The 26607-nt window shown below is 36.3% G+C and overlaps 1 protein-coding gene across 3 annotated transcripts in view; it reads right to left on the minus strand.

Annotated features, from left to right (window-relative positions):
- Positions 1-3830: 3830 nt before the first annotated feature.
- NBEAL1 (neurobeachin like 1) overlaps positions 3831-26607 on the minus strand; it is a 54293-nt gene continuing 31516 nt past the window's right edge. For all 3 annotated transcript variants that reach the window (XM_053470662.1, XM_053470659.1, XM_053470661.1), the window contains 38 exons: positions 26426-26515; positions 25559-25721; positions 25180-25313; positions 24549-24708; positions 23686-23788; positions 23222-23369; positions 22836-22994; positions 22293-22452; positions 21592-21680; positions 20886-21467; positions 20345-20520; positions 20005-20158; positions 19646-19774; positions 19026-19331; positions 18454-18603; positions 17587-17744; positions 17155-17279; positions 16840-16960; positions 16260-16408; positions 15800-15933; positions 15487-15588; positions 13667-13762; positions 12705-12829; positions 12100-12240; positions 11283-11413; positions 10623-10732; positions 10423-10540; positions 10206-10303; positions 8141-8257; positions 7769-7858; positions 7351-7457; positions 6644-6816; positions 6187-6281; positions 5723-5839; positions 5153-5314; positions 4813-4961; positions 4298-4433; positions 3831-4072 (listed from right to left, as the gene is read on the minus strand). In XM_053470662.1, the coding sequence (XP_053326637.1) occupies positions 3974-4072; positions 4298-4433; positions 4813-4961; positions 5153-5314; positions 5723-5839; positions 6187-6281; positions 6644-6816; positions 7351-7457; positions 7769-7858; positions 8141-8257; positions 10206-10303; positions 10423-10540; positions 10623-10732; positions 11283-11413; positions 12100-12240; positions 12705-12829; positions 13667-13762; positions 15487-15588; positions 15800-15933; positions 16260-16408; positions 16840-16960; positions 17155-17279; positions 17587-17744; positions 18454-18603; positions 19026-19331; positions 19646-19774; positions 20005-20158; positions 20345-20520; positions 20886-21467; positions 21592-21680; positions 22293-22452; positions 22836-22994; positions 23222-23369; positions 23686-23788; positions 24549-24708; positions 25180-25313; positions 25559-25721; positions 26426-26515 (5556 nt within the window). In that variant the 3' untranslated portion in view covers positions 3831-3973. The remainder of the gene's footprint in view (positions 4073-4297; positions 4434-4812; positions 4962-5152; positions 5315-5722; positions 5840-6186; positions 6282-6643; positions 6817-7350; positions 7458-7768; positions 7859-8140; positions 8258-10205; positions 10304-10422; positions 10541-10622; positions 10733-11282; positions 11414-12099; positions 12241-12704; positions 12830-13666; positions 13763-15486; positions 15589-15799; positions 15934-16259; positions 16409-16839; positions 16961-17154; positions 17280-17586; positions 17745-18453; positions 18604-19025; positions 19332-19645; positions 19775-20004; positions 20159-20344; positions 20521-20885; positions 21468-21591; positions 21681-22292; positions 22453-22835; positions 22995-23221; positions 23370-23685; positions 23789-24548; positions 24709-25179; positions 25314-25558; positions 25722-26425; positions 26516-26607) is intronic.

Genomic DNA, 26607 nt, shown 5'->3' on the forward strand with positions numbered 1-26607 from the left:
TAACGTCTCCCTCAGGCTGGCCTTCTTTAATGCATAGTAAAATAAGCGAGGAGAGTTATAACAGCCAACTCAGACCTCCATGCAGAAGAAGTTCACTAGGGTTTGCCCTTGGTAATAGTGTAAATAGGCCGGTTGAGGAGAGCAAAGATTTCTCATGTAACCGCCCCATTTTGCAGTGGGACACCGGGGGAATTTTATCGCCTGCCAGTTTTGTACCAGAGGGACTGTACCCTCCCCGATCCTGGGTCCAGTCAGCCTAGGCCAGAATACGTGCCAGGTTACAGCTGCATAATGCACCGTTAACGAGGTGGGATGAAACTGTCATTATTAACCATAAACAAATCCCTATAACAGATAAAAGGAGTGTTTGCAGGAGAGCTGTGGTGTTGACTCTTTTGCTTTGCATTTATTTTGAAGGGCCAACATTGGCAAGTTACTCCAGCAAGAAGGTCTAAACTGGCAAGGCTTTTTGCATAATTCAATGTGCAGGAAAAACAAAAAAAACCTTAATGATTTAATGCTTTACAGAGGTCTAGCCTAGCCCGTAGCATACACTAACCGGCTTGGTATTTCATAATGTAAAGTCTAGTCAAGGAAATGGAACACAGCTCTCTTGTCAACTCTCCTTTTTTAATGAATAAACAGAGTGAAATGTTCAAATGTTACCATACTCTCTGCTATGAAGTAACTTGAGAAATAGCTTTACAGAACATACATTATAAAATATAAAAGTTGATGACTATGAAAGTTTTCACACGGTGTATGCAGGACAAAGCCAGATCGAAGATGAAGGGTGGCCCTGTCACTTTATGTCAGCAGCAAAGGACTTATGTGCCCCTGCACACTATGCTTGTCTGCTCTCACAAAATCCATCTGCTAGGTAAAAGATCGTGTCTCCCTAGGCAACCTCCCGATGGCCAGTCATGGCCCTGTGCTGGATGATCGCAAATACATATTAGACATCTGTTGAAACGGCAACAGCGCTGTGGGACTACTTTTACACTTGCTCATATGAATACCTCCTGTTTCCCACACTCAGCTGGACACAGCAGATACTACTACTAACACCAAAAGTGATATATCAAGCAATTACCTACATATGTATTTGGGAATGTTTTAGAATATTCTTTATGGAATTGCAGAAACATGTAATTTAGGTAATGCTCACTAAACCAAGCCCTTTCTAAATCCAATGCTGGAAGACATTGTGTTTCAGTACTGAGGTTTGTCAATATCTGTTTGTTATAAAAATGGCTGCTAAGTACAGGAAATAGTTCAATTGTTACTAGCAAACAGCAGCAAGTAAATGTTCTACACCTGTGAAAATGCTTAACATATGAACATTCATATAAAAAGATAAGGATAAATTCAGAATGTATCATTACATATATCCATTGTTAGCTGTAAATATATATTACATTATTATAACCACTCTGAAATAGCTCATTATCCCACATAATATACACATCACCATTATGCACATATAATACATTTAACAGCATCATTATTTTGTGTTTTCTTTACACTGATAATAGTTTAAAAATGTAAATTACCATACATATTGCAAGAATCCTCAATTACCTTTTAGTGTTTTATTTTATTTTTTTATAAAAATGCAGTGAGATGGGAGCTAAGTAACACAATTAAAGCAGCAGCATTGACAATACCAAAATGCGTCCAAATCATTCCCCCCCCCCAAAGCATCATGCATTTAAAAATGCTTTTTGTTAATAGGTTGTCATATCCTGAAATAAAATGTGTAGTGTACCCAATTCATATAGGATAGGATTTACTGGCTCAATAAGAGAAATAAAAAGAAGAAATTAGTGTTAACTTGCTCACAATAATTTAAGAGGTGAAAATAAATAACAGAAAAGATCAACAACAAATATATACATCATTTGGAATTTATGAATAGGATATTTATCTAATTTTACAATCTATGAAGTAACAAAATAGGAGGCTTTACATTTCAGAGTAATCTGGGCTGCATAGCATTACCCTTTGTTAAATGATCTAAAAATATAAGGTGAATTTAGGTGCAATGTGGTAATCCTAATTTAAACCTTATAGTTTTATGAAATGGGTCTAATTTACCTTCTACTGCCATGTTAGAGGCAATATGTAAAGGTGTGTTTTAGTAAAGCAGCAAAGTGTAGCTCTTAAGAGGAGTACATAAAAATGTACAAAGGTTTGGTTGGCTGTTTTCTTGCTTGCAGTATAGTTTCATTATATGACTATTGCGCATCCACAGCTAGCTTACTATGGAAAATGCTGTTTGGATAAAAATGTATGGTCTGTGATATATCTGTTCTTTAATACCTCAATGTGGATTGCTCCAGCCAACGTGTAAAAACATCTTTAAAAATGTGAAGCTTGATTGGAACCAAAACGGATGTGAATCCAATTTGAAATTTTAACTTACTTTATTTACTTTTTAATTCAACCTCATTCTTTTATTAACTTAAATATTTCATATGATTCACAGACTTACTGCGGTTTCTCGTCTCAGGTGTTCCAAGCTGACACTACATGGGTCATTGTTCTATCGAGATATTTAACTATTTACCTCACTATGCAGGTCCATGAAACATTTCCACTCTTGTAAGTAAATGAACTGCTTAGAGTAATATAAGAAGCAAATAAAATAAACAAGTTTTTAAAATGACTGAAAAAAAGGCACCTTACAACATCGCTCCACATACTGTGCGCATTGGTGCAAATTCTGTCTGTAGAGCCCTATGGTTTAGTAACTGGGCAGAGGAATGTGTTGGAATTTGTGGAAATTATAAATCAGGGACTTGTGCCATCAAACTGATAATTCAAGAGCCCCTTCCATTTCTATAAAACAAATGATATTGCTCCACTGTATGACTCAGTTTAGCCTTGGATTAGCAAAAGAGTGAATGATTGCACCTTTTGCATATCCAGGGACCCTATAGCTTTGATGGGCCTTGATTTTTTCGATACGTTATCTAGTATATTAACCGTATATTCGACTAATTTTACCAAATTTTACCAAAACTAACTTTACAAATGAAAAAAACATTCAGTTTATCACCTTAAATAGCAGAATAGGTCCCGTTTCAAATAAATTGACATAAATGGTCAAACACCCCATCATTTCAACAAAACACAAAAAAAACCTAGAATGTTGAATAACCATACCACTGATTAAATTTAAAGTAGAATATTAAAAATTACATTTAAAATGCATTGCCTCAACAGAACCTGCTGGAAGATATGTGGCTTCTGAACAGCTCATTACATGGAAATGCTGGTGGCTTTATCATCAGTAACTGAGCAGGGTACAGTATTTACTATAAGCCTAAGGAATGGATTCAGTCCCACATCTAAGGAGGCTGGATGCCCTGAAACCAATAAATAAAATAACTCTTTAAATGTTAAATATTTGTCAAACAACATATAGTTTACACAATTCTTTATCTAAATCTAAAATATGGAATTTTTTACCCAACCTATCTCATAGTATTTACGTACAATTATGCTGTAAATTATTATTGTACCGCCAAAGGAGTACTGCAAATCAGATTAGAGCTAAGAAAAAAACCACCCGTGTTATAAATAGTTTCAAACCCACACATTATATACATAGTAGTGAATGTATATTATATTAACTTTATGAATATGCATGTACAACTCCTGACATACATACAAGTTAAATACTTTCAATGGCACATGATTTTTTCATTTTGTGCGCTTTCCGCATTTTTTTCTGATAAGGAAAAATAAAGCTTCCAGCTGAAAAGAGCCTGTACATATTTTAATATTTCTTGCACTTTAGTTATTTTCCTTTTTTTTTTTTTCAATAAAGAAAAATCTCAAATAAGACACTCCAAGATGAGCCTGTGAGTCCATGACAAGTCCGTTACAATCATTATTTCAGAAATGTCTCTGTAGAGATTACGCCGTTGGAGCTGAATGGTAATTTCCAGAAACTCGTATTAAAGTGTTAGATCTCTTGTGTGTTGTATTCCGTTTCTCCAGAAGAGATACTATTAATCCGCCTGCTAGAGCCCCAAAGCTTTCGAGAGATTTGGCCTGATCTTGCCTATTCAAAAGATGTTTACAGTCAGACATGGTAAAACAAAAAAAAATTAGGTTTAAACATAGCAATGTTTATTAATATCTCCCACATTTATGTTCCATTTTTTGCATTGTATTAAGAAGCAAATACATGCATGGCAGTGCGTACTTTGCCAGGATTCAATTATATAGGATATAGCCACAAAAATATAAAGTAAAAATAAAATAACCCTAACCTGAATACACTTACCTCTGCTGGTTTTCCAACACCAACAAATATTAATTTGCCATCTTCTAAACCCACAAGGATGTGACTGCTCTCTTTGGTCACGGAAACACAATGTATGGGAACACGCATGGTTAAAGGGGAAAGGATGAGACTCAAGCTGGGAACAAAAATAAGGCACCAAAAGTCAGACCTTTATACCTCAGATTTTTTTGTTTTAATTGCTTATCAGAACATCTGTTTTTCTCTTTTGTTTTGTATGCTACTTGTATTTTAAAGTCTACATTACTGTATTAGGAGTAATAGGGAGTTGCATCAAAAGAGCTTTTAAATGCAAACTAATGCAACTAGCAAGAACATTCACATGTTGCTATGGCAATTATTACGGTTGCCACTGCACCAGAATTGTACTTTATATAACACTCATATAATTATCTTCGAGCGAAACCACAAAGAAAAATGGAAAAGAACCACAAGAGAAAAGGGCCTCATTCTATAGTTGCACACAATGCAGAGAATTACACCATCGGGGTACTAACCTGTAAAGATCTCTTACAGAAAGAAATCCTTGCCTGCTTCCTAGCACAATGTTCTCCCCACTAATACACATGTCTGTGATTTGTTCTTTTAGGTTCTCGGAGGCCAGGTGTTTCCCATTCACACTGTACAGATGTAATGCACTCTTGTTCTGCAATTAGAAATCCAGTCAAACTAGATACATCTGAAACTATGCTTTGATGTCCAGTATAAAGTCATTCCTCACCACACTTTGACACAGCTGCAGATTGTACGACCGAACTTAAAATCATATGCTAAATATGTTACCTAGGCACAGCACCTAAGACAAAATTAGGCCTCCCAAAAATTCCCCATGCTTACCTTAAGAGTTCCCTTCCCTTCAATACTGCTGTGGATGACAATGTGTCCATCCCAGGACACCGTCAAGTTAGGTATTGTCATTACAAGTGAACTGTCGCTTGGGGGCCTCAGCGTCCTCATATACTGTCCTCTCCGAATCGTATGAATAATCACAGTCCCATCCTACAAACAATATAACTGTCAACTGACTATAGAGTACAGTTTAAATACCAAAACTTCTTTGTGGGCAACCCTCCGCAGCACAATGAAGCTGCAGGGCAATTTGTAAATGACAGAAGGCAACCAGGTATAATTAAGAAACCGAGTTAAAATGAGAAGAAAAAGAAACCTAGTATATCATTTAAAAGGGAGAGCGCACAGAAGTGAGGAAAGGAGCAATACCAAGTGGAAAATACCACTTTTGCTCTTCTCTTGAAAACATTTCTGTGGATACACTTGACCAGGCTAGTTCTTCATCATTTAAGCACTACAGAATGCTTGGAAAACAAGCAATGCTAAAAGCCAGATTTCATGTTTAGGTACAAGTGGCATTATGCGTACAAACATTATGTAAAAATAAATAGTGCATACCTTGGCCCCAGATACAGCCATGTCCAGTTCTGTGCTAATGGCAACACTGGATATTTCATCTGTGTGACCATAAAGTATCTGCACAGGCTTTGCAGACATGTCGCCTGAACCTGCACCCTATCCATAAATAAATAGATTAAAAATAAACATTGAGCTGTTATTAGACTGCCCATAGATTATTAGACTACAAGTGTTACACATACAAAGTGATTCTAGTACAAAGTAAATCTAATGAAATTTGTATCTAAATAATGCTTTGAGCTTGATGCAAGTTTTGCTGTGACGGTATAGGAAGCAGCTGACATACATAAGAGACTTGTGCATTCGGATTCATACAAATTAAAAATTTAACGAAATGTACCAAGTTAATTAATTCGTACAAATCTTATTTCAGGACCAAAATTCGGTAACCTTTAAGAAAAAAAAACAACAGTAAAATGTTTAAATATTTGAAAGGAAATCACCTGCTGTCCTATTTGCCAAATCATGCATGTTGTGTCTCGAGAGCCAGAAATGAGATGGATGCCATAGTAATCAATAGATAAGCACGTCACAATGTCTAAAGGGAACACACAGTGATATTGAGATGGATTATTTAGTGTATTGCATATTGGTGCATAAAGGTTAATCTTAAATATCATTTTTTTGAGCAACTGTCAACACTAAGATATATCCATGGCCACAATGTTACATAAAGGGTGCAGTGGACCTGATGGTTAAATAATAAATATTGTATCTCTGTAATCTCAAAGCAATGAAACTCCCACAAGTTTAGTCCCGTGGAGTTATAAAGTTTGCCTCTGGTAAGCAATAAGATCTATAAACTGTATTTGCAAAATATACAGACAAAATTATTATTAATTGAATAAACGAGAAAAGCTAACACCACACATACACACACGCAAACACACTTCAGCTCACCCATGTGCCTGATATGTTGCCCAATCACTTTGCCCTTCGTAAGCGATGTTACACGGATACTGTTATCCCAATGACCACCACTGAACAGTAGCTTTCCATCATGGGACACCACAAACAGTTTGGATGTAATTTCAAGACCCAGAGCAAAGGGACCTGACAGGAGACGCTGAGTCCTGTAGTTGGGATACACAAAAAAATGTACTTGACATTTTTAAAGGAGGCAAAGATCTTGTGCATAAGCATATCATTTAATAATCATAACAGCAGGATCAAGCATATCTCAACAAAGTTAGACTGAAATATTTACTAGGCACAGACTTTTGTTGCATTCTTAGTTATTTGTATATTTAGAATTACATGCATGTGCACCTCATGCATTTTTACATACAAAGTTCACCAGTTTATGCCGCATATTCAAACAGACAAGGGTACTTTGACTAATCAAGTATCTTTTGATAGAACAATTAAAAGTCATTATTATTATTATATTATACAAGCGGTCCTTAAAACCCAAAGCCTTAAATATTTAAAGTAAAAAGTACCTTAGGCAAACATAGTCTTTATTATTTTTAATACAAGGTTTTATTATAATTTTTTTTTTAAAGATTTTCATCCATTCTAAAGAAAATCTTAAATCTAGAATTTTTGTTCCTGGGCTGACAAATGGAAACTGAAATGTTTAATAAAAATGCTTTTGTGTTACTCACTTTGGATTAGTGACAGTCTGATCCTTGATGAATGTAAAGTTGGAGGGATTTTTATTGTAAGGCAGCCAACCATGGATTCCAATAATTAGGTTCTGGCTTAATGTTACCTAAGAAGACAAAGCCCCAAATTACAAGTAGGAATGACATACAATCCTTAGTTTATCTTTACTACCAGAGGAAGTGTCTACAAAGCCTGCAATTGTTCTCAGTATGTAATTAGCCATAAAGCTTTTTATGTCACTGAGTGTTCAAAAGGTCACAATTCTGTAACAGAGTTTAAATGTACTTGAGAGGATCTGATGATAAGTGTAAGATCTGATGTACAGCATTGCTTGAGAAAGGTATTAAAAGTTAATGGTCTGCAAAGCTGGGGCTTATAGTCTTCATGTGGTTTTGAGTGGCGCAAAGAAAATCTCACCAGTTGTTCTGGGCTTCCCTGAGACATAAAAGACCGTAGCTGATTCTTTGGAACAATGGCTTTAACAACAGAGACTTCTTCACTTGTTACCTGAAAAATAAATGCAAGCATAATTGATTATATTGCATGTATTATATATTTCAGCCAAAAATAACTTTAAAAGGTTCTGAGGGGTCCTTAAAAATACCCCACTCATGTTTACTTCAAACACTCACAAAGTGATTTATTAAGTAAAATGTTTGGGCATTAGATGTATCACATTTTCCTGTTTGAAGAAAAAAAACACTTCATTTAATAAAAAAAATATAGTTTCATCATAATAACATCATCATACCGACATTTCTAACCCAGGTGTGAAAAATGGTGTCTTACGATTATAGAAAAGGATTTCAGGTCAGGGAGGTTTTGAAACAGGTTGATTGTTGCGGTGTCCAACTTGCTCTGTTTCAGCAAAGCTTCCTCTGCAGAAAGACGTACTGGATGAGGCTCCTATTTTATAACATGACAATGAAAAATATGTCCATTAATCATAGATATACAGGAAAAGAAAATGAAAAGAAAAAATAACCACAGAAACATATTTCATATAATTATTTAATTGAGAAAACAAAGCATATCATGCTATGAACTTTCTGAAAACATATTTCAACCATGTTACAAAGCTAATTAAAATTAGAAGATTTTTTTAGGTTAATTTAGGTAATGTAGCAGTCTGTCTGTTTTCTTGACTACTTTGTCATTGCTTAAGCATACAGAATTGTGTATTCTTATAAACCCTGGTGTCAGTAAAAATTAAACTTAAAAAGATTAAAACGAGCAAAAACAAAAAAATAGGTTATTTAAATTAGATATGAAATTAGTTTAACATAGCAAATACATTACACAGGATCATGGGCTAAAATCTGCCATATTCTATTATATTTCTAAGGATTTCGTGAGATTTTTTTAATGAATGCACGAATGCATGTGAAAGGGATAATTGAATTTTCCATCATCTGGCTGTACATAGTTTAGTGGCAGTCAGCAAATACCAGCCCAATTTTCTTTTTGAATAGAAGAGACTAATAAAACAGCTATTTTAGGGCTTGGTTGTAACTACATAAAAAAAACACAATACGGGATAACATACTAGACAGTTTGTGGAGGGAAGAGTTCAGCATTCACGAGGATAAGCTAGAATTTTCCTAATATTCAGGGTACCAAATACCACCAAAATAAAACCTTTTGTGAGAAGTATGCTGGACACATCAAGAATAATTGCACACCAGCATGATGGCCCTCACCATATATATTATATTTTATCTGGTGGCTAGGCACGTGTAATAGCTCTGAGATATTGCACTTTTAATAATGGAACTGCTGAACATAGAGATTCAGTATTATCACCGTGTGACATAGAAGCTGGAGCACAAAAGAGAGAAAGGGTATTTGTTTTCAAAACCTAGGCCGTTTTGTATCAAATGTAATCATGTAATCAAATAACATTCTTTGGACATTATTTAAAAAAAAAGGGATGGTGGGAAAAAGAATAAAAATGTAGGTAATAAATTAATCTTCATGGCCAATCACAACATTTGGTTTTTCACAACTCAGCAGCCTTAAATTAGAAATGTAATCGACTAGATTGTAAGCTCTCAAGAACAGGGCCCTCTTCTCATTTTGTACCAGTTTGTTATTGTATGTGACTAAGTTATATTTCTCTGTTGTAACAGCGCTAGCTATATAAACAAACATTATGTAACGAAATTGATGCTGGTTACATAATTACTTATAAAACTATCCTCCTGGAGATTGATACAATTCAAAGGCAAACAAGTCCTTCAAGGATTGGCACTCTACTGATGGGTGAAGTTCTGGATTTTAGAATCTCTGAAATATTTATTTTACAATCTCACAATAAAGGGACTTAGAGTTGTATAGGTTTGGTTTTTGCAGGGAAACACTCTAGCCCTGTGGTCCTTCGGGACATACAAGAAGAGTGAATAATAGAAAGCATTTTCTGTATAAAAATGTGTCCTTAAGGACTAGATGAAAAGCAGACTCAATTATTTAATAATAATGTTAATCTTTGTATTAAACTATTTTTATGATTGCAGACTATAGTTACAATAGAGTTGTCATTCACTTAATATTTATTTTACAACAATGTTTACAATGTCCAATGATGTAATTACTAACAATGTTCCTTCAATTTCTAACTGATTACAAACTATAGTGTTTAATGAAGGTGGTCTGTATAACATAAAAAGTGGAAAGACTCATTTTTGAACCATATATTTATTAGCTAGCAATGAGCAATTAAAGAGTGAACCTTTCACAACTCGGTGTTTTGTGAATGGATCACTACGGGATTTACAGCTAAATGCAAATGATGATGTACCACAAAATCAGTCAACCCATGTTAATAACGTGGACTAATTTACATGGCAAAAAATACCTTTAGCAGCTGACAAGGTGTCTGCCCAAAATTGTTGATCATCCCCTCTAATGCTTTTCTTTCTTTTTCATCTGCAATAGCATCAAGATCCACAGCCCCTGGATTTTGCATTTATGGATGGAAGGAAAAAAAATATTGCTTAAAAGGTCAGTCATTTGTGACATGGACATTGCTTTTTTTATGTGATGTGCTGCTGAGAACTGGACATGTCAATTACCTTCATAGCTACAGTAGTAGAAGACATTGAGCGCTTCCACTGCAGCTGGTCCTCTCTGTTTGTACCCAAAAATCAGATCTATCCACTCATGGAGGTGAGCTGAAACAAACTCTGACTCCTGGGTTAAAAAAAAACCAAGTGAGAATAAGTTTATGGCATAATCCACAAACCACCTATAGCAACATAATGCTCCAACTTACCAGTGCATTTCTGTGTTTTCTGATGAAATCTTCAGGTGACTTGGCCCATCTGGGAAGAATAACATCATTCACCTTTTCCTTTGTTATTTGTAATCTTCCTAGATCGAAACCTGGAAAAAAAATGCATTCATGTACAATCAGAAAGAAACAGACCATACTTTCAAAATAGTTGGTGACTTGGACTCTTTACCCCTCCAGTTAAAAAGCGGTTTCCCTAGAACTCATGTATGCTATGTGCTTTGAAAAATGGCACAGCTTAGGCTACAGTAATATCAGTACAGGGACGTGCCCCTGCCAAACCACAGTCCATCCCAGTTCAGTAGCACAACATTTACTGCTTTCAAGCACAGAAGGTCAGAAACCATGATTTCTCAACATCAATGTACAGGCACTTTAGGGGATGTTTCCACGGCCATCTCTGATAAGTCTATGTTGATCAGTCAGTGTCTGACAGCAGTGCAAACAAGACACTTGTGCTCACATAAAAATGGAAAATTCACATTATTTTTGGAACATGAAAAATTAAAAGATCTTTTTTTCTAGATTAAGAGGTATGAAGAAATGACACATATCGAGACATAAGGTTATAGAGTTTAATTACATGCTTAGGTATACATGGATGTATTAAAACCAGTGTAACCATAAAATAAAATGTTTTACCATTCTGATTCTCCAAAAACTCTGGGAAATAGAAGAATTCTGGAATCAGTTCCTTCACATCGTTTGGATTATCCAGAAGAGCTTGCCAGGTGGCAGGAATGGAATGAAACTGGCGATCAGCACAGTCAAACCTGCGCAACAAATGTGGTTGCAATGTAACTGTCTTGCCTGGCACAGTACCTTATATATACTGGTCTAGGTGTATATTCGACATATATCTATCATACTAAAATGCATTACGCCACACGACGACATCAAGTAATAAACCAAAAAAATTGTTGTACTAATCTATATTTGTCTGGGATAACGATAAGGTGACTATATTAGTCATTATACACATTTAAAACGTTGCTGGCCATCCTACATGCCCCAGTGTAACACTTTACAAATGCTGATTTAATATATATGTCAAGCTAGATCAGTGTAGGATTTTCATGTAAGCATATGCCAATATGCCATGTTTGTAGGAGTGCACTGATGGCTATAGGGACGAGTTTCATAGTTTCACTTACTCCCACCAATGTTGTCTTGTACCCTACCACCATGCAAAGTCAAAAATTAACTTTGGCCTTAAGGCATCTGGAAGAACACAAGTGTATGTTAATGTAATAAGAAAAATATATACTTATACCAATATCTACAATAGTAGGTGTTTGCAGGCACCATTCTTCGAGCTTTGCATCCTGGCTCTGTGCATGTATATGTATATTTGTACTGGAACATAACTGCAGTTGTGAGTGCCTTTTTGCAATATCCCATTATATGTGTGGCCATATTTACCAGTAATACCACTCTGGCAGTATGAGAGTTAAAGTACCTTCCACTCTGGAGCTGGATATGTAGAGTTGTGAAGGGTTCCACTCGTATCAGATAATGCATTACACCAGCAGCATTGGAGTAATGCGTACCATAGTGAAACTTATCAATGGTGCCCATAGGGTCTTCAAAATTTTCGTACCTGCAATCACACAAGATGTACTCTTTAGCACCCTTTTCCATCTAACCCATATAAAGACTATGATTGCCACCACTGACAAAATCCAGGCTAATAATACACATGTATTATTATGAATATAAATTATAATTTTTCATTCTATAGTATGGATTGACATCTCACACTTCATGACAAATGGAGGATCAATATCTAACATTATGGACAGTCATTAAATTATGGTCGCCCCAAAGTACTTCTTATAGGCTTCTAAACAAGAAAACCATAGCAGTATCATAGGAAAGCTCCTATTTTATTGATGGCATTAAGGAGAAAATACAAAAGCCTTGTATTTTCTTCCAGACTTCTATACCACTAGACTTCTACATGTCTTTATTTTCTATACTACACATAGAAATGAAGCGGTTACTGTTCATATAAGTTCTATGGATCTTTTTGTCACTCTTGACTGTCAGTAACCAAGTACTCACTTCTCACGAACAACTGCTGCATTTTTTTCATTCACCACTCCAATGGGTTTGGACAAATCTCTAAAAACTGCTGGGTTATTAAGGTCTAGCTCTTCTGACGTATAGTCCTGAATTACCCATGGGAACTAAGAGAGAAATAATAGTATCAAGCAAATTTATACATTTAAATAAACCACATGATTCAGTAATGGGTGTCTCGGCAGATAAGATGCATTTGTTCTACAGAGAACTACGGAGTGTGACAATTCTTCATTTGTTTTGATTTGGATACACTCTACCATTACATTTCTGATCTATTGTATGCTACAGAATGAAAATCGGGTGGTGTAGAGGGGTGAGCCAGCAAGACCTTAAGCGATCATCTGGTTCAGCGTGATCTAGTGTTTTCCCGGGTTCTGATTTGTATTAATAGGCATGAGGTGATCCAGCTCAGCTTATTCAATGTCCTTCAACCATTTCCACACAGAGGTCAGTGGTGAAGGGGACCCACCCATACATTTTGTCCTTATACAGATGATCATTAGATCCAAGCATTAGACTTGCAATTTACAATTTATAATCATATATGCCATATGCATGAAAAAGCGTAGAAGAAGAAAAAACAGACACATTGAGAGAGAATGTGTAAGAGATTGAGGACGGCATGAGAGAGGTAGGGAGGGAGTAACAACAAACTTTGTTTCTGAATTAAAAAAGCCCTCCAAATTATGCCTGAACCCAAAGAAGCAGAAATTTGTTGCCTGAAAAAAATTAACCAAAAACAAAACAAAATTTCCGAATCGTTTTTGGTCCATGTTCACAAGTCTGCCAAGCAAAGTCAATGTAATTAGATAGAAATCTGACCTTCCAGGTTAAACAGATAAAGACTGATAACACAAGCTAACATGGAAGGATATGCAGACAAATACAGCACTTGGTTTTAGAATTAAGGCATTTGTTTCAGGTACCGCTCAACAACTTACCACAGGGTACTGAGCCAGATCATTATATGTTCTTCCCGCTATTGTGTTTAGCTGAATGAGGTAGTCAAAGTTTGAAATCTCTCTATTCACCCATTTCTGTGAAAAAATATACATCGCAGTTTTTATATTAAACTTTCAATTAAAAACAAAAAAGGTAAAAATAATAAGGTCATTTCTATTATGCAGTATTTTACCAAAAGTATGTGGACACCTGACCACCACAGCTGAGCTTGCTGGACATCCCACTCCAAAACCATGGGCATTAATATGACGTTAACCCATCCCCTTTGCCGCTATAACAGCCTTAACTCTTTCGGGAAGACTTTCCACGAGATTTTGTGTTATGTCTTTTGTGCTATGCACTTTAGCACTCAGTGGCCCCACTCTGCGAGTGTGAGTGGCCTACCAATTTGTGGCTGAGCTGCTGTTACTCTTAGGCGCTTCCTCTTCACAATATCACTCACAGTAGTCCAGGGCAGATCTAGCAGAGCAGAAATTTCACAGACACGGGTCGCAGTGTGACCTATTCTACTGCCGGTGTTTGGGTATGGAGATGGCTGCCTATGTGCTTGATTTCATACGCCTGTTAGCAATGGGTGTGAAGGAGGAGGGGTGTCCGAATACTTCTGGTCATGTGGAAACAAATTAGTTACAAGAAACTGATATACTCATGTTTTTTAAAAAATACATACAGCTTTTGTTCTACAATTGCAGCAATTGTAAACACCAGTTAAATGATTCATTAAAACCTTTTAGAACAAGGGCTATTTTACACTAGAGGACCAAAGCAATTTTTGTGTTTTTGCTATGTGCCTCATTTAGTGTACTCACACAAATTGGATTATATACCGTATTTGCTCGATTATAATATTATAATATTATTATTCTTATAATTTAGGAAAAAAAGAAAAAGCCTGAATATAAGACTACCCTATAGGAAAAAGGTTTTACTACTAAATATTAATTCACATGTTAACAATTTTTTAATATTTAATAAAAACTATGACTGAGAAAAATGTATTTTTGTTTTTATTTCCTTGTATTTGCCAACCAGCCCCCCAGTTATGCACATCTGCCCCCAGATATGCCCTATATCCCCTTATATGCCACTTCTGCCCTGCACTTCCGCTGGGGCTTCTATGGTGGAGCACCAGAAGTTCACGTCATGCTGGCGCTCGGCAACGGAGGAAGTGCCAGCAGCAGCGGAGGTTGCCAGAGAGGAGGATCCAGGTCCCCTGTGGGGGATCTGGATCTTAGTCTTATAGTCAGACTATTTGAGGTCTGATTATAAGACAACCTCGAATATAAGACAAGGGGTATTTTTCAGACTATTTGCACTGAAAAACACTTGTCTTATATTTGAGCAAATACGGTATATAAATATAAATATTCTTGCATGGAGGTGCTTACAAGCATTGCCTTTTTTCATCTAACTGTATCCATGCACATGATTGGCTGTAGAAGCGGTCACATGCAGAGACTGCAGGGCATCTGCTCTAGACTGACTGCTCCATGAATGTGATTTCAGCAACTTGGGACCATTTTTATGTCATGATTCCTGTAGGGACATTTTTTCACAAATTGCTTTATTGTCTTTGTGAAAGTTATTCAGTGTTACAGTAACAAAAACTGTTCGGTTACTCATGTGGACACAAAGGGATTGAGAGCAAGGTGTTTTTTCCTTGTGGGTTAAACAATGATCACAAAGTTGCACGTCCATGCCCTTGGCATTTTATCCTACTAGGTGGGCTGTAGTGCTGATGTTAAAGTACAGCAGTTTGCATTAGATGCTTCCTTGTTCATTCATGGTCTTTTCTCACCTGAGTTAATCCTGATGTCTTCAGCAGCTCCTGGGGGGTTCGTGTCCCGTACAGGTTTGGCAGACGAAGAGAGAGAATTTGACTGTACAGTTTATTTCTAACCTAGACATGAAAAAATATATATATTAACAAATATAAAATATTGTTAACTCAGACCCAATAGCAGAAGGAATCTATGAACCCAACAAATATTTAAATCTTTCATCATTAATAGGATAGCTCTGTAGGAACTGGAGTGCTTGTATTGCTTCATAGCTTTTCCACAATACTCCAGTATATCATCACACATTTTTACAAATGTACACATTCCTACCTCCTTTTTAAAGTTCAAAAAGTAATTTGTTTGGTCAATAAGAAATATCTCCAGGGCAGACCTCCTCAGGTTATACCGACGCAAATGAATCTCTCTAATTTGGGAAAGAGGCCACTTAAAATCAAAGCCCACACCTGTACACAAAACAATAAAAAGTGTTAGTTAAATAAAGTACACCATCTAATGAAACAACACAGGGTATTCCAAAGCATTTAACTCTAGCAATAGATTGTATTTTAAGAATTAAAGCAGGGAACATTAAACAGTGTTCAAGTTCAGTATCTTTGACCTGGCGAGTCCAATAGCTTGATTTACAGAAACTATGGTGATATACTTGATAAATCCCTTTCATTACTTTTTCTCCACTCTTGCATTTTATTTTTTAGCAAGTACCTAAATAACACATTATTATATATGCCAATTACTCCTCTAAATAACTAAAAAGTGAAAAGGATCATACCCTCCTCCTTCTCAGAGCTTCCGTCATAGAAATAAATGTGCCGAGTGGTGACTTCCAAACGCCCACTGATCACATCCATTACTGTGATGAGCTCACAGTCCTCCGAAAGCACCAGCTTCTCCTTCTGGCTCGGCTCTTCCTTTTCATTTCTAACAAAATACGGGGCGATAAATATAATGGCAATAAGCACAAAAAATCCAATGTATAAATGTCTTATCTTTTTTCCACCATCGTACCCACCCCCACACCCAAGCAAGCTTAAAACATTTTGAAAGATGCACATACAAAAAACCTACTTAAATATATTATCTTACATTTTCAGCTGTGTTTAAGTTATATGATTCTAAAAATCTGTTTTAAATCCATGATGCTATTTAACTATTCTATATATTCATATTTATAACCTATTCACTATTTTTACTGCATTAAAAATCCTTCGACCTTCCAACTGAGACTCCAAACGGCAATAATTTCCCCCATTTACTAGGTTCAACACAACAAGTGATTTTCATTTCCTAAATAACTCTTACTTTCATGAGTCATTTTTGGAAGAAATGGAGATACATTATGATTTACATACATATTAAGAGGGTTTTCCTCTTCTGGGAGATCAAGCCCATCTTCTTCCAAGTCACTAACTTTAACTTGCTTCACAACTTCCAGTAATAATGAATCACTCGAGGGCTCTGTCTGCTGTACCCCTGCAGGAGGATGAACATAGTCTGTTTTCATTTGTCTACAAAAATCTCTTTAACAGGAATAGTTTCACATTTTAAATAAAACTAATAAAAATGACTTCTCCAGAAATAGCTGAGGGTATAGTTCAGGAATGATTTTTTTGGTTAAAATACATTATTTACATTTGTACATATACATTTTATTTGTAATCACTTACCAAGATTGTCCCTAAATGCACTGGCCTCTAAATGAGGGTCAAAGTTGTTATTCTGCACCAACTTGAGTCTCATTCGGGAGTAGTTTTCCACATTGGACAGTTTCCATCTATCCACATTCTGTTCCCTATAAAACAAAATATTTCATACTGTTTCACAATATGTGGGAAATGTTCAATGGAAACTTGATCTCCACTGTAAATACAAACTAATAAATGGATAAAACATTAGCAAAAGGCAATGCTGATACTGTGTTTGTTATCCTCTGTGTCGTTCCATAACATCTGGACCCTATGATAATAATGATTCTGATTTTAATTAAAGAAACCTAATCACCAGCCCCCCTGCATTTGCCCAGTTTGACAGGTGTCTAGTCTGGATATGGTGGCAATGGACATGAAGAATCAGGAAGTATAAGGCCTTTTAAAACCAACCTGTCAGCCCATGGCCCACGTTCACAGAAGAGGTATTTTTGTGCAGCTTTCCACTGCCTTAATGTGGTGGTATACTGGTTGGCTGTTTGTTTCAGCATGCTATTATAACGCAAGTTCTCTTGGCGTGTCTTCCTGTTAAACGGCTCCAAAAAGAATTCCTGAATGAAAATATAGATAGATATATATATATATAAAAAAAATCTATGAAAAAGATTTCAATTAAAAAAAACTATTTACAAATATTGCAACCACTTTTAATCTCTGTACTGTGAAGAAAATACAAATGGTACATTTCTATTAAGGTTTGATCCATGTAATTATATCTGGTAGAACCACATATCACCAAAACTGCCGTTTTTTTGTTTTTTTTTGTTTTTTTTTAAATACATTACACACATGCCTATGTACTGTATGTACACTACACTTTACTTAATGTAGAAAACGAATGTAGTGTTTCAACAGGTTCTGCCTGATCTTGTTTTTTCATACTGTATAGGCATACACCGCTTTAAGGACCTTCACTTTAAGGACAGCAAGGACATAGTTACAGAGCAACCATCTTTTACGTCTTTTGAGCGTTTTGTGTTTTGTGGTGGAAATGACCTGAAAATTGCAATGCAGTACATGCACTGATAAGTGAAAAAACAGCTGCGCTTCATCTAAAGTACATTTTCATTTTATATACATGCTCTGGTCCCAATATGTTCGTTAATGTAGGGCATGCCTGTATTGCTTGAACTGTACACTGTTGAAACTGCTATAGGATTAGACCTCTTCTGCTTTTGGTGATTTCAGTGTAAGTCGTGTGAGTGCAAGACTCCATCTCTGGTCTATGTTGCTATACACACACCTTTTTTTGCCACTTACCTGAAATCTCAGCTTACTTTCGCCCCGTTCCCTCTCGCGTTTATGCACATTCACCATGTGTGCTTCATAACATTCTTTCCAGTATAAAGCCATAGTCTCATGAATTTTGCTAAATGTGTCCACTTCATACTGCTTCATGTATGGTATAATCTAGGGTAAGTGAATCATGGCAGATTACATTAATGGACATTAGTCATGATTTCCTTTATAGGAGGACACACCATTTAATTAGAATCTTTTAACCACATTTTGTTTTTGGTGTAAAAATTCTTGGTGTACTCTAAGTTAAGTTATTATACTTCATCCTCTATAAGGCTACAAACACTTGATGTATGGCCTGGTGTGTTCTTTTCTTACTGCCAATGGATTGTAATAAATAAATAGTAGTAAACACCAAAAGCTCTGCCATAAAGTAATCAACATAGCGTGGTTTGTGAGTACAGCGTGGCACCCAAAGATTACATAACTGCTTATGATGGCAACCTCCAGGTGTGCATATAACATTTAAATAAATAATAATTCCAAACAAAAGTACATTAGCATCATATCCATTGTTTACAGAAAAGACTTACATATTTGTCAATGAAGACTCTCCATTCATCAGACTTGCAATACTCCTGAAAATCTTCATAAAATGAAGGGCTGCCATTTGTGATCGGGAGAGAAGGCAGGTGGAGGTTCATATACAGCAGCTGATAGATTTTGACTACTAGGGTGCGTACAATAGGGATAAGGAATGAGTAGGTTTCGCTTTTCTCCCGGATGGATTTGCCAAGGATGCCTTCCAGTTTCCCCAGCATGTAACATGCTTCTTCTTGGTTTTCAATCACCTTAGTCTGTAGCAAGGTGTTGAGTTTTGCTGTAGCCATGGCACACACCTACAAGTAACATCAGGATTTCAATTATATACCAACAGATGGGTTGGAAAACATATAAAGTCCCACGCTTTAGAGCCATCAGGGTCTGGAACAGACTGATAGTGATGACTCTCCACCAGAGCTGAAACATTACTCCTTATACCCATTTTCATCCATCCATTCCATCAACAACACAGCTTTAAAAATGAAGAAAAAAACGGCCTGTATGCCTCTTCTTCAGATATGTGTTCCCTTCACACTGGTTTCTCCATGTGTAATTCATTAAACAATAAATGCAAAAGTGCATGACATGTGATTGATTTTCAACAACTGACCTGCAGATTGTCCTGAGCAATGAAACCAAGTAAGAGACGAATCTCTACTCGTGAAAGTGTCTCTGATTCTGGGCCAGCAGAATACCACACTGAGAGGCTGTCCATTAGTGTCACGATTTCCTCCAGCAGCTGTTGAACAAGATTGATACACACAGCATGTATTAGGTTGGACCTTTGCATATGTGTATATGTTTTACTAGCACAAGCAAGGACAATAACTATAAATCAGGGAAAACCAGCATCCAAATCTGAAAGGCACATTGGTCGTATTTTTTGTTTGTTGGCAGCACTTGCAAATGGAAACTCCAAAAAGCGTAGCAATTTTCCACCGAGGATGTAACATTGATGGACACACTCACCTTTTCAGTCCACATGCGGGAATTGACAAGTCCCTCTGACTGCAAAAAATCTTGCACAATGTGCAGTAACCGATTGGCGTTTTCAGAATGAAGGGGTTGAGATTTTGGTTCTCTGTTTTCTGTTACTGCCCATTCAGGCATCTTTTCTAATAAACTGCGGAGAAAAGCAGATTATGCAATCTGGATGAACATGTTTCTTCAGCATAGCTTCTTCTGCAGATCACGCACAATTATAGCAATGAGCTATCATTTAGCAAAATCTCAAGCAAATAAATGAAAAATAATCCAAGGTATTTTTACATGCTGGAAATTAACACACAGTGTGTCAAATTGTGCTTACGTCAGCTTAATTTCATCTGATGGTCGCAACAACTCATTAGTGGTCCCCAGATGGCTTAGAGCTGAAAACACTTGGCCTCGTTCATTCCAGGTTGCCGCATCTGATTTATCAAGACCTTTCCACATCAGGCAAAGCAGAATGTCAGTCAACAATTGTACAAGCTCCTCCTCACAGTCCTGAATGAAAGTTAAAAAAAAATATTTACCTAATGCAATCAAAAGTTTCAAGCCAATATAAACAGGTCATAAAGGGAGAATAATTACAGTCAACAATTTAGGAAGAGGGGAAAAGAGAAATATACACGATGTTCTTTTAATAAAGTAGCATGATTTATGACACTTGACTAATAGTTTGATTTCCACTCTGCATATGTGTTGCAAATATGACCTCTGTGTCCCTAGAATGCATGTAGTACATGGAATAAATCACAAGGGTCAAATAAAAAGGAGTCATCTTTTCACCAAGGTTTCCCAATACAAAATATTCCAAAGTAGTTTTTTGTTTTTACCTTCCAGATTTGGAGAAAAAAGTTAACCCTCACCTCTGTGCTTTCCAAGTTTACACTTAGGGAGATATTGTCTCTGAAAAGCAAGTCACTTGAGTTGTTGGATTCTTTATCAGACTGATTAACACTAAATGACTTTGAGACCTCTACAGGCGATGGTGTACTGGTCAAGCTCCCTGGAGTTTGGTTTTCATTCTCTTCCAGATCGAAATGAGTTAGCTCCAAAGTAAGACGTGAATGGTCCCCAGGCCACAAATCATCATGATCCTCCACCTTTAGCTGTGCTTCACTAAAGGAAACATTTTCATCATCCAGTAATGTGCATGCTGACTGGATACTTGAATTAAGGGATCTGCTCTCAACAGACCAGCTGTTGCATGTATTATCATTGGAGGAGAGACTATAGTCCACAGGTACTCTTTCAGGATAAATCTTTGGCAAGTCTTCTTTGAAGGTTTTCATTTCCTCTTCCTTTGTGTTATCTCCAAAAGCCACTCTAGTGCTGGTCTTACACTCAGAGTTTTCCTTCAGAAATAGTCTAACCAAAGTCTCCTGCCACCCTAACTGCTGAACCATCTGATTAGCAGCATCTTGCTGAAACTGTAAAATCTGAAATATCTACACAAGAAGAAAAGAAAAAAGAAAAATATCACAATCCAAGATAAACTAACAGTTACAACATTATTATAAAACATGTAATCAACGCTGGTTTCTTTTGTTGCTGTTTTTAAGGTAAACAAACCTTCCTGCAGATGGCTAGTCGAACTGTAAGGTCTGATCTGTGAGATAAGTGCACCACTGCAAGCAGGTCTTTGTAATTTATAGCAGCATCTGTTGGTGCAGAGAGGGAAAAAAAGACCATTTACTGAACAGGACTCTACAGCCCAAATAATAATTGCGCACTTTACATCTGCTTAAAGCTTTTGGCCATAATAAGGTGAATATTGACCATCTCCATCAACACATTAAAATAGTTAATGAAAGTTTAACGGTTTCCCTTATTTTCTGAAATATGTGTGAGAAGCCATCTTGCTGTACCATGTTTTAAAACATATTTTGCAGGAAAACATCGTAATAACAGCTTTACAGAAGGCCCACTCTGGGAAACTTGCTCAGCAAACAAGGAACTTAGCAAGGCCCCAAGAATCTAACACACTAGACATAGAACTGTATTGTATCTTACAATATTATACATATTTCTTCCATCATCTCATGTTAACGAACATATGCTATGTCAAGTATGCTACATACTGTAAAAATAGGGAAACAATAACATGGATATTTTAACGAAAAAGTGTATATGCTCTAGATTTCTTTGAAAGAACACCCAACACAAAGAAAAGGAGACACAACTTGGTGTTGACTTAACATAGCTGTATTCATCACTACTATCCTACAAGACATAACAAACATAATTTGACATAGATGACAAAAATTCCTTACCTGCACTGATGATTTGGTTAAGAAGTCCCTTTATTACTACATTGGTAACAGAAGTATCATTCATTAACAAGCCCAGCCCTGAGTAGCCAACTTCACTCAGCCGAATGCGCTGTTTGCTCTTTTCATACACCTTGGTACATTTCAGCATCTGGTCAAATATCTGAAAATATTTAAGTAGAGAGTGGTACTTTGTTAGACATGGAAATAAATGAAACAAGTCAATGAGATACCTTTATTGTCTGACTAACTAGCTTTAAAGTGCAAGCTAATCTTTCAAGCGAAATTGTTTTCAATGGGTTTAGGGACCTCCCATTGGCCTTAAGGGTTTAAAATCAGCAATTATATTAGGTAAAGATGAACGGTCATATATATATATATTGAAACATGTTGTAAAAAAATGGCACCTGGCAGTACTCAGTTTTTAGGGGCACTTGTAGAACATTTGGCTCAATGCTATAGGTATGTTTGGTTAGGAAAAAATGGTGGAAGCTATTGCTCTGAATTACAATGTGTAAACATTTGGCTGTGCCATCAGCCCCTTACCTTGAAGACTCTTTCTTTCAGTCTGTCAGAATATCTCTGATTTAGCAACAAGGCATAAAAAAGGTCTCCGCATCCTGGCTCAAAGAGAAGCAGGAATAGTTGGTCCCGATTTGAGCCGTTCATCAGAAGATGAAGGATCACGTCTAGAATCCCACAGAGCTAGAAGTGACACAGTGGGAATGGGGAGTTAATTACATGATTATCTAGTGATCTAGATGTTTCAGAATTTTATAAGATTGACTTCCCCCAACCGTGCAATGAAGTATATCCAATTCCTATTATCTACAAATGTACAGCTTAATGCCATGGCACAAACATGTAAACTAAATTTCTATATACCATACACACTTTCCCCAATGAAATGCTTTCAAAAAAAGTAGAATTACCTGTTCTTCATCAGTGATGGCAGCTACATATCCGATTATGCTTTGTATGTCTTCATAAGTCCCACCTTTACTCAAAAAGTATTTAATCAGCCCATACAGGGACGTCCTTATTGTTGTCAAATCATCAGATGCCAAAGAACTTTCCTTGCTGTTTAATCAGATGAACAGACATATATATATATAAATAAATATGACTTCACAATTACACAGACAACAGTTTAATGCCAATGAAAGAAAACAGGAAGCATATTGTGTTTTGGACTATTTCTTTTGCAAGATCCTTTATGTCTTTTGCGGTGCTGCTGCAAGCATGTGTGGAGGGGCATCAGGTTTGTAATAATTATTCAATAATATCTTATCGATTCACCACAAGACATGGTAAAACAATTACAGACGTGCTTAGTTTAACTGGCATTCATAGCGGCTATAAAAGTTTCAAAGAAAATTAAAAAAACGTTTCATACCTGTAATGAATTCTGATTGTGTCCAGGAGAAATTGAACACCATACTTCTTTTGGAATAATTTTCTGCTGTCCTTGATTATGGTGGAGAGGTATTGTATGTGCCCTATAAAAATATCAGGAACGTAGAATACAAATTTAGCATGTTTTTAAAAAGCAAACTTTAATACGTGACAGCAGATTGTTCCCTGTATTTATCATTATATTCAAATACATGGAGGGATTCATCAGAACTCCCCCCAAGAATATGACCCCTATTCCTGTCCCTCTACTCCTTGGTTTGAGGGATATATGTTCAAATATGTTTCATGCTTAGCAGTATGTACGTGCGGTATTCTCACCACCGGATCTAGTGCTGGCTTGCACAAGAGTTCAAGGGGGTCTAACAAGATACCCGCAAGCACGTGCACTCCCAGCGATTGGCTGCTTTAAGCGGACAATATTGGCATATTACTCTGACTGCTGAGAGGATTCACTAAAGCTCCAGATCCGTTTTAGCAAGGTAGGAACTTTTCCCCTTTCGAAGTGCTTTAATATGGATTATTTGTCCCCCTTTAAGTTTGCATTCATCAACATGCTCAGTTTGAATACATCGTACAATGTAAAGTATTCTTACAATTTGCCCACAGGTAAGCAAAAATTATCAAAAGTATATGTATTCATTAGATTCTTTGTTAGTGAATTCACTGTAACTAACCTTCAAAAATATCCTACTTTTAGAGCGCCAGCAGAATCTTTAGCATTACAACGATGCTTGCAGAATACAAATGTAACATTTAAATTACAAATATAAAAAGTAACAAATATACGACATAACATTATACAAACATAAGACATACTTAAAACCTATAAAAAAAACTACTCACCAATCCGAAAAGGGAAGTCACCACGATTCCATATGCGGAAATCAAACAGCAAATGTTGGTACATTTGCTGTAGTAATGGGGTGTTTTTTTCCACAGATACCTGCTCAATCAGCAACTGCACTGCCATCAGCACATTCACATCCATAAAATTACCTGGTGCCTAATGGAAGTAAAAGAATTTCCTAAAACACCATAAGGTCAATATTCAAAGTAGTTGCATTTTTCGCAACCACTGACTAACTTGGTAACATCACGCTGTAGACAATAGGACAGGGGTGATATCAACAAAATTGAATGTATATTCTCTCATAAGATGTGTTTATTCATTCTAAGCAGAAAAACTACCATTCCTATTAATATATTTTAAGATAAACACTTATTTCTATATATTAATGGCTATGATGTAATAAGTGAAAAATTAGTCTATCGCCAACAAAGTGCACAGAGTTGAGAATGGAACTCTTTGGGAAAAGTCTGAGGAGTAGTAGAGTAGATCTTACAAAATATTTCTTCTCTTAGACAAGAAAAAAAATATGCTTCAGTTTAGTATTATTATTACATGGGTCATAAACAGAAACAAAAAAAAAGCAAGGAGCCTAAACATCAGAACCACACAGAAGTTCCTGAATACCTTCTGCATCAAAGCCCCTAATGTGGCAACTCCATGAGAGTGCATGAGGTTCTCCTGGTTTATCGGATGTCTCTGAATGAAGTGTTTGATCAACAACACAAAAGTAGCAACAATATTTTTTTCCAGCCGTGCTTCTGCAAAACGAAAATACAAATCATAATAAGCATTACTCCAATGGAGGAACATTATGGTATTGATACATAGCATTATTCAATTATAAACCCATATATTAACCCCTTAATGACAAAGCCCATACATGTACGGGCTCGAAATGCATTGTTTTCAATGGGGTTTGGGACCGCCCATTGTCCTTAAGGGCTTAAATAAGTACCAGTCTATCAGCAAATTATATGGTTCTTCTACTATAATTTATATATACCTGATGCTTTTGTAGATGACAGAACCACAAAATCCCCTTCTGTAGGTGTTGAAAGTTCTGGAGTTGAAGCAATGGAGTCAAGTGGGGGAGGCTCATTTAGGCAGCTGATTTGCTCCAAAATCGGAAATAATGTATTTAAGCCGCCAATGCAGTTAATTGTGTCCTAAAAATTCAGAAAATTATTGCATTGGTATATGCTATGATTTTGCTTGTGATAAAAATAAATCTGGATCCTCTTCATCATTGCTGAAAGTGATAATGTCAAAGCTTCAAGTCTAATTCATTTACTTTCTCCTTAATAGAAAATATTTTACAAGGCGGCAACAGGCCTTTGCGCATTGCTTCACAACCACTGAAGTAATAATGTATTAAGTAAAAAAAAAAAAGTACATATAATAAAAATACTTCCTACGATGAAAACCTGTCACATGTCAAAATCCTTACATTCCACCATAATTAACCTTATAGGTTACACACTCCCCAAAGATGTGATCTAAAGCTGTTGGCAGTTACAGTAGTGCGTATCTCCTCTGATAAATTACCTTCCTGTCAAACTGACCTGAAGCTCAAAACAATATATTTATTCCATAAGGTACAAAAGGATGAGCACTATCCAATCTTTAACAGTGAATCACAATTTATTCTGAAATAAGGCAGGTTCGATGGTTCAACAATACAATTTGTGAGAAAGGATTATGTAATAAAACCGAATAGACTGACCTTACCTGTGCTTTTAACAGTAAATTGTGACCCACTGTCCCCAGAGTATACCTATTCATATGTTTTACTTTATATACAAAACTATATACACACACAAAAATAGATACACTATAATGTAAAAGATCGAAAACACAGTCAACTCAATACCTTTATGTCCCAGTTCACAACTTCGTTCCCTGTTAATCTTCCATGCAAAAGGTTGGGTGACAAGTCCAGACATATAGGATTTCTGCATGCCTATACAAAAAGGTTTATCAAAAACTTGCGTTACAAGCAGTGGGTGCACAGTCCAATAATCTAAACATTTGAATTTATCTACAAATTTCTGT

The sequence above is a fragment of the Spea bombifrons genome, chromosome 7 (genome assembly GCF_027358695.1).
Source record: "Spea bombifrons isolate aSpeBom1 chromosome 7, aSpeBom1.2.pri, whole genome shotgun sequence".
Classification (NCBI taxonomy): Eukaryota; Metazoa; Chordata; class Amphibia; order Anura; family Pelobatidae; genus Spea; species Spea bombifrons.